The 14,814-nt window shown below is 31.4% G+C and overlaps 2 protein-coding genes across 11 annotated transcripts in view; one reads left to right on the top strand and one right to left on the bottom strand.

Moving 5' to 3' along the window:
- LOC123691416 (guanine nucleotide exchange factor DBS-like) overlaps nt 1-14,814 on the bottom strand; it is a 73,773-nt gene that overhangs the window by 37,606 nt on the left and 21,353 nt on the right. For all 10 annotated transcript variants that reach the window (XR_006751397.1, XR_006751399.1, XM_045635799.1 and 7 more), the window contains exons 2-11: nt 9,839-10,040; nt 7,048-7,138; nt 6,477-6,707; nt 5,803-5,936; nt 5,382-5,501; nt 4,708-4,828; nt 3,482-3,632; nt 3,242-3,396; nt 2,792-2,962; nt 2,204-2,341 (exon numbers count right to left, since the gene is read on the bottom strand). Coding sequence is in view for 8 of the 10 variants with exons in the window: in XM_045635799.1 (XP_045491755.1) it covers nt 2,204-2,341; nt 2,792-2,962; nt 3,242-3,396; nt 3,482-3,632; nt 4,708-4,828; nt 5,382-5,501; nt 5,803-5,936; nt 6,477-6,707; nt 7,048-7,138; nt 9,839-10,040 (1,514 nt within the window). In the remaining 2 variants the exon portion in view is untranslated. The remainder of the gene's footprint in view (nt 1-2,203; nt 2,342-2,791; nt 2,963-3,241; nt 3,397-3,481; nt 3,633-4,707; nt 4,829-5,381; nt 5,502-5,802; nt 5,937-6,476; nt 6,708-7,047; nt 7,139-9,838; nt 10,041-14,814) is intronic.
- On the top strand, nt 3,849-4,642 carry LOC123692087 (E3 ubiquitin-protein ligase CCNB1IP1-like). Its single transcript, XM_045636726.1, has one exon. It carries the CDS (start codon nt 3,849-3,851, stop codon nt 4,629-4,631), a length of 783 nt encoding a protein of 260 aa, XP_045492682.1. The 3' UTR covers nt 4,632-4,642.

The following is a 14,814-nucleotide window of genomic DNA, read 5'->3' as shown; positions in this document are numbered from 1 at the left end:
ATATCCTATCAAATTGTACGGAATCACAAGTCTATACGAGAACTGAGAATGCAAATAACTGTTTGATACTAAGACTAACTTTAGCACAAACAGAAATAACCGTAAATTTATTTTAATACTTTAAATTATTCTGCGATATAATATTTTCTATTTTCACCATATTTTATTATCTTAAAAACACTTTCAATTAGATAGCGCTTAAACAGTTACTCGATAGTTAAAAAAAGCTTCTCTCGTAATCCTATTCTATTGTTTCGATGTAAATTAATGACCAAAAAAATATATATAGATACTAGCTTTCCGCCCGCGGCTTCGCCCGCGTTTTCAAAGAAAAACCCGCATAGTTCCCGTTCCCGTGGGATTTCAGGGATAAAACCTAGCCTATGTTACTCGTGGATAATGTAGCTTTCGAATGGTGAAAGAATTTTTCAAATCTGCCAAGTAGTTTCGGAGCCTATTCAATTCATACAAACAAACAAACAAACAAAAAATCAAACCTTTCCTCTTTATAATATTTGTATAGATATATAAGATCCTCATGAACCGTGAAAGCATATCTATTCGTGACCTCCACTTTCGCATACTTTCCACACCGGACACTGGTTTTTGCCACACGATCTAATATACTTGGTTTTATGTTTTTGGTTTCGTTAATGACGCAATGATTAGCATATATATTCGCACGATGATACAATTCTTGATATTTAGTATCATGTGTGTTAACATGTCTTATGTAAAGCTAGTAAACAATAATAAAAACAACACAATATACAAACTAGTGTTTGTAATTTTTTGCGTCGTTAATGCTTGTTAAGTTGTTAGGTATACAAGTTTTTTTATTAATTCACACTAACTTGTATGTATTTTATTATAATCATTCGATTTATTTTATTATTAAATGAAAACACATGACTGAACTTTTTTTATAACGATGCTATTAGAGATTGAAGTTTTGAGGTGATTTCAAAAATTCAAAATGTTGTTTAAGAAATCGTAACACTAATTAACTGATATTAAGAATTAAGAAATATTTGTGAAACTCATCTCACAATAAATTAGATATAAAATATAACAATTCCAATTTTTACGATTGAATTGCAAAAAATGATTAAGTAAAAGACATTAATGATGCAATTGAGGTCAGTATTTCATAAAATAAAGAATTAATATTTTAAAAGAATAATAGCCATCGTATTCAATTTGCACAAATCTAATATGTATTAAAGATCGATAGGTCAATAATTAACATGTCGAGTTTAATCCTGTTTTATTATGCTATTTCACAAATACTCTATTAGTTTAGTTTATTTATTGTTTATTGTTGCATTTAAATCCTTAGACATCGATTTTCGAATTACGTACAATATGTTTACTAATTATTTATGATTGTAATTGCACCTCCGTGAATTGATTCATATTAGAAATAAAATGACTAGTAATCTGATCCTGTACACTATTCACTATTGCGCATTGGTTAAAACTGAAACCTATGACCCTTTAAAGGACAATTATTAGTCGTATAGCACTCTATATAAGGTGCACTTTCATCTACACGATTATTATGCCATACCCGTACTCACTAGACGCTCTTGAAACGCCGAATTAAGCGTGACAAACTCACTTTGAATATTTATGAGCGCATTCTGATGACAGAGCCCATCATTGAAACTATGTACTTGAGAGGTACATCTATATACTTGAGAGGGTTGGATGAATCGAGTAGAGGTAGAATTTTATGGTATCTATTGGTATTTTTTCGTTGAACATTTACTTCAATGTTGAATTACTTACGTTATAATGATAGAAATTCTGTTAATCAGTTATTCTTTGGTAAAAATAAATATCTACTTCTAAAATTATAATTCTTCCAATATTGAATATACTTACATAAAAATAAATCGTAAATTCTAGAACACCGTTGTAAAATAAATACATTCTTATCATTCAATAAAAGTTTTCTAATAGCCTTACGGAAAGGCACACGTACGTTTTTTCATAGTTCATGTTCTAGAACATTCTAGAACATCCAGGGAAGTTCTCTGACCTGTTCGATGGGTGGCTACAGCACGAGCTCAGCGGCGGTACAAACTGCACGGCGTGCGCGGATTTTGCCGCCGTCCGCTGCAAGTCACCAATAGCGCAATATCCTCCACCTTTGGAAATGTTCTAGAACATTCTAGAACGTTCGGGAAGGTTCACTGACCTGTTCGACGGGCAGCTGCAGCGCGGCGGTCTGCGGCGGTACAGACTGCACGGGGCGCGCGGGTTTTGCCGCCGCCCGCTGTAACGTCGCACGCTTCACAGTTACCATCAGCCACACGTCTTCCACCCGTTGTGACACCTGATAATGTTATTTCGATTAGTATGATACGATTTGGGGTAATGCTTGTAGTCATTTCATTTGACAGACAAGCACAGAGTCCCGGCGACTCCTAGGTAACCGGGATTAAAAAATATATAAGTATTTTAATATTGTCTGTGTTCCTCGGTGAAGATATGATGGGCATTATAATAGTAATTTTTAATTTTTTTTTATCGCAAAAATAAATACCAATACTTTAATATTGTTAATCGATTTCTACAATAATTAAAACTCAAATCTTACGAACTTTTTTGCAAAAGAAAGTGACTTCATTTTAATACTAAATAAATTAATATTAATATTAATATTAATTTATTAGGTGGTGTTGGTTATCGCTAATTCATTACCTCATTATCTTTGAGAGTTGTTAAAATAAAATTCATTGACGATCAGAAATTACTCTAATTCATTGAAATAATTCTATTTTACCTGTGTAACAAGCGCTCTAGTTTCTTGCGTTGCAGTCTGCATAAGCATGTCTCTGAATTCATCGGGTGACGTAAGCCCAAAGCTTTTTGCGTCTTCTAATAACTTATCTACAGCTATAAGTCCTCCTTCTCCTGCTAATATTTCTACTCCTGTTGTGCACCACTCGTTTGCCTAAAATAAGAACAAACTAGAATATTCGAAATTTTTTTTTTTGAAATTAGAACATTGCGTCGTCTTTTTTTTTTTCTTTCTAGTTGCCAGTGAAAATATGGTCTTGATATTCGTTATTTTTTTGCAGTTTTTTAATAATTTAATTGCAGATAATAAATTTCAAATCGAATTTGATAGTGAAAAATAATAAGATAATAAATCTATCTTTACTTTATCACAGAATCTAAAAAACATAAAACATAAATGAATGATAATTTTTAAGTTATTAATTAAATTTACCTTATCTATTCTATCCATAAGCTCTCTTGCTTTTGTTAAAAGTAAATTTCGTTTTTGTATTTTATCGATTAGTAAAGCGCTAGTTCGTCTTAATTCTTCACACTTCGATTCTATATGGTCCAATGAACTTAAAGGATCTTGCATTAATTTTTCACCTGAAAATATATTCAAAGGGTAAATTATTCTTAAACAGTTTTAAAATAAATAGTATTGCTTTAATGCTAATAAAGTTATACATACCCTCATCAATTACTAATGATGCGGCATCGAGATCACAGTTACATAATTTTTCAAATTCACTAGCCTCTTCTAGAAGACCGTCGACCCTATTTGCAGTTTCTCCCACTTCAGTCATATCGCATGCTGTCTTTAAATGTGTATCTAAAGTCGCCTGTGAAAATACAAATTTTCGTAATTCATATACATAAAAACTTTTTTGAAGAGGCACCCCGCCTGTCTTGACATTTCCATTGCTACAGTTGCAACTATTTAAAAAAAATAATGTGTCAAAAAGTGTACACAGAGACGTTTGTCAAATTAACCTAAAATGGCGATATTAATTTTTAATTATTGATACAATTAATATAAATTAAAAAACTGTGAAAAGATGACGTTAGACATTATATGTAATTTTCGTAAGTGCAGAAGATCACTATCTAGCCAAGCGTGGGTAACAACATGTTCACATGCTTTTTGCGTTGAACACGGAAAAAGCGAATTTAAGCGTAACGCTGAGAATTCATTAACATGTCCCGCGTGTGGAAACGAGTTACGTGATAAGTTCGACGTAATTCAAGCTGATCTTAAACCAAGCGAAACATTCAAGTCAATTGTATTGGCGGGTTTAAAACCAGACACTATTATGGATGTTGCAATGCGAGCAATGTCGTTTTGGTCCTATCAAGTAGAACAAGAAGCTTTGTATCAAGAAAGTTTAGCTAAGCATTCAAAAGAAAAGTTACAATGCTTAGAAGAAATCAATAATATAAATACACAGAAACTCAAAGCCGAGCTAGAAACTTGTAAACGAAAAATAGCGTCACTGCAAACAGATTTTAACAAGAAAAAGAAACAAGCAGAAGAATTGACCGCAAAATTAGAAGATAAAACGAGAAAACTGCAAAAACTAACATTTGAATTGGATTCACATAAACGGAGAGATATTAGAACGAATAATTTTGAAGAAATAAGTGTTATTAATCAGGAAAAGTGCATGGATATATCGGAATTAGTTGTGAACAGAGTACCATCTGAACCTTTTGTCTTTAGACCCATGAAAGAAGTAGAAGATTCGCGTAGAATAATGTGTTCTCCAAAAACACCAATGTTTGATTTTCGACATAAAAATAAACAACCAGCACATTTTCAATTCAAACCGATACGATCTTAAAGCCATGATGAGTGCATGTAGTTAATTATATTATAATAATAAATAAAATGTATAATTAAGGATAAAATAAAGTTACCTGCATTTGTTTAAAATTTAATAAAAATGTTCTAAATTTCAGCCAATGGTTTAATTTCATTGAATGTTTCTTCCAGAAATTATCAAATTGTTTTTCAGTCTCTTCAAGTTGTACAAGTAGCCTGCAACAGAGTAATTAGTTAAAAACAATTTTTAGAAATAATGGTATAAATTAAGAACATTTTGTATATAAGCGTAATTTGTGTAATTTGCGATAGATGGCGTTAGTGCTACGATAATAAATTCATAAAATATTGTTCAAACTTGGTTCAAACAATTGGACATTTTTTTATTTGTTAACGCAGTTAATACACAACTGTTTTAAATCACTTTATAATATCTAGGGTGTAAAAAATTTGGTAGGTCTAAAATATTTTATTAACAAAAAATATCTTTGAAATTAAAATCCATACCTAATTACAAATTGATCTTATACTTAATCCTTCATATAAAATAATTTAATTCTTCGTAATAAAATACTGTGAATTACCGAACCTCATAAGTAGGGCGATGTTTGATTAACTACAAACATACACACTATTCATTATTTTAATTTTTAAACTGTTTTAGAGAGATAAAGATACCTAAACTTACGAGACCTATATGATCCTATATCTAAATGTTAATACTTAGTTTTAATACATTTAATTTATTATTGTAAATAAGTTTTATTACCTCTCCACAGCAGCCACGTGACTTATAATATTATATGTAAGATTTGGTTTTCGCACTTGCGTCAGCAACTCTTCGCCTTGCGATGTCGCCGACGCTAGTTCAGTTTTTAAAGTTTTATAACTGAAAAAAAATAAATAAACAATAACATTAAGCCTGTTGATTAGGAAAGGTGTTTTTGGGTCAAATAAAAGGAATATATAAAGAGGATGAAAAGTTAATTAATCAGTCAAATTATTAAATACAAAAGAGCATTGGCTATCTACAATACTTAATTCTAATGTCAAATTAATAATCGTTAAATCCATTACTGTAAAAAAAATTAAACGAATCAAATCAAATGTTGGAAAACTTCAGCATATTTAACAACAAGGGTATCATGTTCGTTAATTGAGTGGCGGCCATAAAGCAAAAATAGACTAACCTAGATTCTTGACAATCTAACAATTCTTTGGTTTGAGTGGGATCATTGCCCATGTCGCAATCTACGATCTCGTGCATGAAGTCGTCCAGTTTCGTCGAGATTTCCTTCATTAGAGTCGAAAATTTCTCTAGCGCCTGTAAGAAACAAATTCAACTTTATTATGTGTATAAATAAGTTATATTTTATTTGGCAATTTCTTGAAATCAGTTTTCCATACGGCGATCAGCTCAGTATGAAAGTTCCCAGTTATCTACATTGATTCAGAGCGCAAGGGTATCATCATATTGTACAAACTAGCTTCCGCCCGCGACTTCGTCCGCGCGGATGTCGGTCTTCGCGTGGATGTTTTATTACAATTTTAAGTAACTCTGGTCTCTGGCAATGACATCTTATAAAAAAATTTTTTCATCGAAATCGAACCGTTAGTTTTCACGTGATGTCTGCATATACAGACAGACAGACAGACAAAAAAATTTTTTTAATCACATATTTGGGTTTGGTATCGATCCAGTAACATCCCCTGCTATTTATTTTTTCAATATTTTCAATGTACAGAATTGACCCTTCTACAGATTTATTATATGTATAGATTACTATGTATATAGCTATATCAGAATATAGACACCTCATGAGGAAATTTTTCCACCTATATATTTTATTCAACTCATACTCACTATCCGTTGCTGTATCCATTCCGAGTGTGAGTACTGTAACTCGCCCCCCAAGTCTGGTGTGAGCTGTGACTTGTCGAAGTGTTCATACAACTCGTCCACAGTGGAACACACGAGCACCCTGAACCTGAACTCTTCCTTGAACAACTTGCTGCTAACTTCAGAGAGGGCCTTTTGTAGGAAACTGGCCGGTCGGAGCACGTATACTGCGTGGATTACGCCCGGGAAAAATTCCTGGAGATAAATTAGGTTTGGTTAAAATTATTGCGAATTCAATACTATATAACTTAGCTATATAATATAATCAAATTGATTTTGAATTAGTTTGAAGTGTATGTGTTTTAATCAGATGTGACAAGTTTGTATCTGTGGTTTGTATAATAAAATTATATGGAACCTTTTGGGATGAATAATGAGCGTGTTCAGCACACGCTGTATTCAGCGTGTCCCAAAACAAAAGCATTAGAAGTTTAAAAACAAATAATAATGTGTAAAGAAGTGTACTCGTGTATCAAATAAACGTTCACATATACAATAACTACTTATAACTTATATTACGTAAAAAAATACTTACGGATATTCTTAATAATGTTGCTTTCACTGAGTTCCATCTGTCTTTCCGTCGATCTATTATTATATGGAAACCCATTTCCGCTTCTAACAATCTGAAACAAATAAAAAATGGCATTTTAAATTCTCCGTTACAATTCATACTTGCGATTAAAATTACTCTTCTCACATAATTTTCACCGTGTTTCACTTGGAACGGCAAATAAAAACGAGCACTATAAGTCTGTTTTCATGATTAATAAAGTTTTGAGTTTGACTAAACGAACGAAAAACTAGATTAAACTAAAACAGAAACACTTCTCCTTCTACTAATAGTTATAATATTAACATATATAGCGCAGATTCTAATAAGTTCCCAACGGTATTACACTCCAAAGCGTGGATTATGTCGTCTTATTAGTATCCGCATTACCTGTATTATGATGCAATATTGCCTATTACGCTTTCAACCCTACAATTACCGTAATACTTATTATTAAAATATTACCGTAATAAAGTGGTAATAGTTAAGTACTGTATGCCGCACGCGCGTATACTGTACTGCTATACGTATAACGCACTACCCTATATTCGAAGTATTTGTCGGAATCAAATGTAGAATTAATATAAAAACCTTAGATAAAAACATCATTTTAATTACGAAAGAACAAGCGAAAGAATCGCTATGTTTTATCCCCCGAATAAACACTATTGTTTATACCGTACATGTGTCATAAACAATTCAGAATTCATACAATACGAGCATAGTTATAGATAAATCGGATAAGAGTAATTGTATTTAACGGTTCAACGGTATTCTCCATTAAATTATTAACAATCTTAATAGAAATAAATTCTTAAAAGAAATTTTCTTTTCTTCAAGTCTTCAAAATCGAAACATTCCACAGAATAAATATGAAAAAAGAAAACGTTTTATATACAATTGTTTTCATGAAACTTAACTGAGCGTATTATCAGATGCCTTGGGAGTTTCATCTGTAGATTATCTCATATTATCGACCATTTCTGCTGGCTGCGCTCTGGTAAATCTAAGATATTTGACCGTGTTTAAGATAATGTTTTTGTTATTTTTAACCGACTTCAAAAAAAAGGAGGAGGTTATCAATTCGGCCGGTATATATATATTTTTTTTTTTTTTATGTATGTACACCGATTACTCCGAGGTTTCTGAACCGATTTACGTGATTCTTTTTTTGTTCGATGCGGGATGGTGTCGAATTGGTCCCATAAAAATTTTATTCGGATAGGCCCAGTAGTTTTTATTTTATGAGCATTTTTGTCTGTAGGTATTTGTAAATTTTGCAAGTGCAAGTTTGAAGTCGGTTGTTTTTAACGCAGTTATCACTTGTTCGCATGGAAAAAACATAGTGTAAAAATTTATGTGTCATAAATTTTTGGGTTCTCATAGTTATATGTCTTGTACACAATTGAAATACATTTAAATATTATTACAATAACATTCCAATTTGTTTAGACCAAGGTTTAGACATAAAAGAGTGATACTTCAATTAAAGTTAAAACATTAATGACATAATAATATACTCAAAGTATGAAAAAGTTGCTATAAATACCAGAAATATTTCAAGACGCACAACATTAAAAGGAACGCTTTTGCGGCAAGCGTTGCATATTAATGGCGTTCGCGGTTCGTCTAAATAACAGCAATTTAGTAAGAAACTTTCATAAGCGAGTCCTTGAAGAAACGAAATATTTGTATACTTTATGAAAAAGTTTTTCGCTAACTCTTAGCTCAAAATAAACTGTCTATTCAATGGTCTAAATATTTATTAAACCTTTCTTGTTCGTTTTGAGATGGTACTTTTATATTGTTCTAAGTTCTAAAGCATTTTATAACATCTGTGAGGAGTATCTTTGTATCAATTAAATAACTACAGTTATCAATCTAAAAGGTGTAGTCGCCTTGATACCAATTGTATCGCTCGTGTGATTGAAATCATAAAAATATGTTATTTATTGGTATAAAGTAATCTTTGTAGGTTCCAGATCTTATAATAATTTACTGAATAGATAAACATGTTGAAAGATAAATAAACACATAAAAGAAAATTTTAGAAAATTGTTGTGTTGTTGTTGTTGTGAATGTTTCATAGTCACGGATTGGTAATATGATATTTTGCACACGGGTGAAAAAACTGGAATCAACATATAAGATACTTTCTATAGCTATACAAAATGTAGTGAAGCCGAAATGCGTAGCTGATTTTCAATCAATGATTGAGATTGGATAAGTTATACGAGATCTTTCCTACGCATGAATCGACTCTCAGTTTGACTTAGAAAGTACCAAAATTTTTATGATGATACTTTTGGATCATCAATATCAGTTTATAGTTATTTTGTTACGTTTCGTATCACGCTAGTCACGCTATGTCATCAGTCGCAACGGTTTGTACCAATCTGACTTTGCTTTGATAAAATTTGGCCATTTTATTCCTTTAATCGCGCTATAGCACGCGACTTCGTAATAAACTTAGACGGAGATAAATTTGTTCATATATTTTATATGATACACGTACGAAGTGAAGTTATTTTCTAGGTTCTTTATTGAATTACTTCCTGCGACTCCTTGAGCCCTTTCCATGTAAAATTGTGTTCTCTTGCACCGTTTAATTGTATTACATTTTTCCTCGTTTTATTTATATATTTTTGGTATAAATAAAATAGGTAGCTTTCCTTCCCTGTATGGCGCTATCATCAATCCGTGAATTTTGAATGAAAATTTTTTATTATCTGTTTAGTGTTTCAAGGGTTATAAAATAGTGCAAACAACTCACGAGGGCACAGAAGTGAGGTAAAGCAGCAGCCGCCTGTACTCCGTGGCTGTGAGGACGTGGAAGTTATTATTATCAGGGAAGGTGATCAGCGGGCGATGGTCCCGCGCCAGCCCGCCCGTGGCCAGCGCGTACTGGGGCAGCAGCAGCTCCCCCACGGTTCGACCTTCGTCATTGTCGCTGCTGCAGCCGTCGCATTCCGCTTCTGGAAGTGGTAGGTGATATAATTAAGGATAAAATTTATAACTGTGTATTGTATGGAGGATTATAAGATTCAGTTTTACCACAGATCACTAAATTGTTTGGACACACGTGTTACTGTTGCGGGATGTCGATAGACATTCTATTTCTGATTAGATCGTTTCCGCGATGAGTTAATAACAAATAGTTTGTTTCTTAAATTGTATGAAGATGTAACAAACAAAAACTTCATCCATCATACATTACTATCTAATATCTAATATTCTTAATATATATAAATCTCGTGTCACAATGTTTCTCCTCAATGGACTCCTAAACCACTTAACCGATTATAATAAAATTCGCACACCATTTGCAGTTCGATCTAACTTGAGAGATAGGATAGTTTAAACATGTAGGTACCACGGGCGAAGCCGGGGCGGACCACTAGTTCTAATATATATTATAAAGGCGAAAGTTTGTAAGTATGGATGTATGGATGTTTGTTACTCTTTCATGTAAAAACTACTGAACCGATTACAATGAAATTTAGCACACATATAGAGGGTAACTTGGATTAACACATAGGATAGTTTTTATCCCGGAAATCCCACGGGAACGGGAACTATGCGGGTTTTCCTTTGCAAACGCGGGCGAAGCCGCGGGCGGAAATCTAGTACCTACATAATAATATTATTGTTCAATACATTACTAATGTCGAATATCGTGTTATACCAACAGTTATGAATTAGAGATTAGTTATGATTACAAATTAATATTATTAATGCGAAAGTTTTTTGTACCTCTCGCCTCTATTGTGTGCGTGTGTATGAGATTACTACGCTTGGATACATTTTGATGAAATTCATTAGATATAGATATCATAAATGTTCTTGACACGTGCTAGTACTTGCTTCTACAATCTTGTAATAATTAACCTTCAATTATTATGGTTAGAGTTAGCTATCCTTGGGAATCAATTTATTTCCAATATAATTTATATTGAGAATGGACCGCGCTATGCAACTCCGGCGGACTGGCAACAAAGGTATTCCATTTCCGATCAATTTCAACGGTATCTAGGTTCCGACGTGTATTGACAGAATTGAATAGCCATACCTACCCTACAGACCCCACTGTAGACTAGTGTAAGCTTTGAACATTTTCAATGCCTTCCATACATTTATATACCTACATACAATCAATTGTTATCGCGCACACAGTATCAAGCTAAAATATATATATCTATTGAAAATCTAAACTCGGAATATAAAAAAATTCTGAGTTTTGAGGAATGGTTTTCTGATTGGAATCATAATGAACTTTCTGCTTTTCTTATTAAAATATAACAACGACCGTCTAATGAAAAATGAAAACATACAAATACATATTTTACGCAATTCACTTTGTACTAATTAATTATTAATTATAATTTTTAATTAATATTAATAGTTTAAATAGCTCTCAGTCAACATACTCCATATATTATTCCTTTTGGGCAACATTCCGATAAAAAATTCACATAGCTTTATTCTAAATACGTAACAAAGAATAATTGACACACAAATTATCTATGCATAGATACATAATAATATACTTAACTAGAGTTCAACGAACCTAATTAAGCATGTTAAGGTCAAGAATTCAGATTAATCATTAATGTAATAGGCACTCAACTATGTAGTTTGGCAAGATTAGTAGACTTGTAATCATTTTATGGCTTTTTTAAACAATTCGTCCGTGGGATTTTAGCACATTAAAATCTTTGAAATAATACAAAAACGTAATTTTGAAGAAATACTTCTATTGTATTTAATTTACGTAATATCTTTTGACTGATTATTTTTATGCTTGTAGGCCAAATTGGCTTCTTGCCAACGAAACTGGATTGAATAGGAAATTTGGCTTCATAACAATTTTCCTTTTATGTTGATTGAATTAAACACGTGTAATAAAATACCTACCTAGGCTTTTCGAATGAACGATACTAGAGAATATTTGATGAAAATAAATAATAAATAGATTGTTTGATTTTTTTTAATTTGTGGTGTTGATAATAATTGTGGAGCATCGCTTTCTAAATAAGCCGCTTACATAAATTATTGAAGTGTAGGTATCATGTGGATAATAAATATTATCAATAGCCAGGATTAGTACATACCTAGTTAGTATATATTATTTTTATCTGGTTCATTTTAGGATTTTTCAGAATATATTTTTTCTTACTTAGGTAACATCAATAATACCATAAAGTTAGTTATGTCAATTTCCAACAAGAAGCGGAGAAATAAACCATTTTATTAGAAAGTCGCTTAATTTACCTCGCTTTTACTTGACAAAGTAATTTGTAAGATTGATTGCAGTTGAACAGATTCTTTCCCGTTAGTTTGACAAATTAAAGACATAGAAATAAATTATAACAATTAACAAGGATATAAGTCTGCAAAAGTTACGTAAGATTAAATTAAATTTAAAATATCAACGGTTTAGTTCGTTAAGCTCCTCAATACAGAAAATCAACTAATTGATTAAAATTAATCATTATTTACTTTCTCCTCAATAAATTTGCAAATTAAACATATATTAATATGTAATAAACAAGATGAAGCTGATTTAAATATCCTGTTATTAATTTTCTCTATGTATTAAGAATTACCAAATAATACAACATTATTTAACCATTAGAGTAATAGCTTAGCAACTTAATTGTAAGTAAATATTATCTGAATATAATTTGTATTAAACTATTTAATACCTAGGTAGGTACTTGAAGAAATATTTCACCATTATTAGAAACATTTAACCTTATTTTACACTAACAATTTAGATACTTCATTGGAATTTGAATAAAATAATGTATCCATTGGATATATACGTAGATATCTATACTTTATATATCTATAGTCTATATATCTAATATCTATAATAATATGACGAACGTACAGAATGTGCATTGTGCAGTTATGTGAGACGATTATAATGGGATAGCACTTGTAATTTCCGCAGTCATCTGTCGATTTATATAACGTTTTTGTCTGTCTATTCATTGCTAGACATTTAAACGGTAATTTAACATAAATAACGAGTTTCTGTCGCCCATAAAAGTTTGAAATGATATCTTACGCAGTCGCAAAAAATGTGAATGAATAGTTACAAAAAATATCGTTAGGAATTAAAATTCTTGTATTTCACTACCAATTAATATAGAAAACGTATCAATATTTTTTTATATTATTTTGTGAAAAAATATATGTCACATCGAAGACATCTTCAATAGGAAGGTGTAGGTATGAAATAAAAATAATAATAGAACGAATAAATTGCTTGTTGTATCATCCTCCTTGATAGAACATGTTTTCGCGCGCAAATTATCAAAAACATAAATTCAACCGAAACTTATTTAAAATGCAAAACAAACTTCTTGTTCAACGATGTCGCAAAAACTACTGAAGCTGAACAAGAAAGATAATAACATTTTATACGTATAACTGATTATAAATTGCGATCACAAATTATATTAGGTACACAACATTAGACATTTAGAAAAATTATGATAATACTCGCCTAGTTTTTGAATCCTGAAGAAGGTGAATCTCATGAGTGCGAAAATTCTTTTGAATCGAAACATCCAGATTTCGTTTATCGCAATTCGCAAGTATCACAAATTCACAAACACTGTTACCTATAGTAGTTATCTATTCTTTTTAGTAGATTTATTAAAAAACTTCAAAAACTTGTATATAAAGTATTTTTATTCAATAGTTTAAACACTGATATTTAAAACAAATGGTAAAGTTCCAGGTGTTTTTCTGATAAATATATTTTGCACAACAGCTATAAAACCGTTAATAACACTTATGTTTATTTTAAACAAAACTATAACTACAAACTAAGTAACTACACACGTCGTCACTCAAAGGCTACTTCATACGCACTACAAAATTCACAAAGACATTTTCCATAGGTTTGTATGAAAAGAAAATAATAATAATATAGAATTCTGCGTCCAGGTGCGCGCGCGGCGGTCACAACAGACGTCGCAAATAAATCTAAAGATGATCTTAATAACACTACCGTGTCGCAGATTGTGTTAATAGGGTTGCCACTTTTAAATGCTGACAAGAAAAAAAAAATCATGATAATTATAGATATTATTTCAAGCTACCACTTGAACCCATTGCTACTTTTTCTCATAATTTATCAATTCTCGATTCAATTAAAATATCTAGTTAAAAATATTATTTATGATATTTTATTCAATAGTTTTTTGTAGATTTTCAACTATTACGAATGTTGATAATTGTTAACAGTGCCCTCCTAATATGGAGATATGTACTTGTTTACGTCATCCATATAATCAGAGCTAAATTAAACTGCAATCGAGGAAAAGAACTGTATTATTATTATAAGCTAAAACACAAAATGGAATTTATATTTTATTACAAAGTTTGAATAGAATAAATATTTCTAGTTGTAATCAAATAAGTCAATAATTGCATCATGTATGTATTAAAAAAAACGCAATGCATGTGCACACGTAATATAAGTGAAACTTTTTGGGAAGATTCAAAGATACCAAAATCGTCTCTTTAATCCATGACGTGACGGTATTGCCCTGACGCGAGCTTGAAATTTTATTACTAACACGCCTAAAAAATATATTCACTTCAAAAACATCAAGAAATTGGAAAGGGCAACCCTAGCAAACAGCATTATGCTAAACTTGCATGCAGCCCCATTCTCTCACTTAGAGGTGGGAAAAAATTTGTACCTATTGTTATTATTTGTTATGAAATGTA

Source organism: Colias croceus, chromosome 1 (assembly GCF_905220415.1).
Source record: "Colias croceus chromosome 1, ilColCroc2.1".
Classification (NCBI taxonomy): Eukaryota; Metazoa; Arthropoda; class Insecta; order Lepidoptera; family Pieridae; genus Colias; species Colias croceus.
Note: the sequence above shows the minus strand (reverse complement) of the source record. Positions and strands in the feature narration are given on the sequence as shown.

Excerpts from the sequence above, each read along its gene's own strand:
- LOC123692087 (XM_045636726.1), top strand. The coding sequence starts at position 3,849 with ATGACGTTAGACATTATATGTAATTTTCGTAAGTGCAGAAGATCACTA.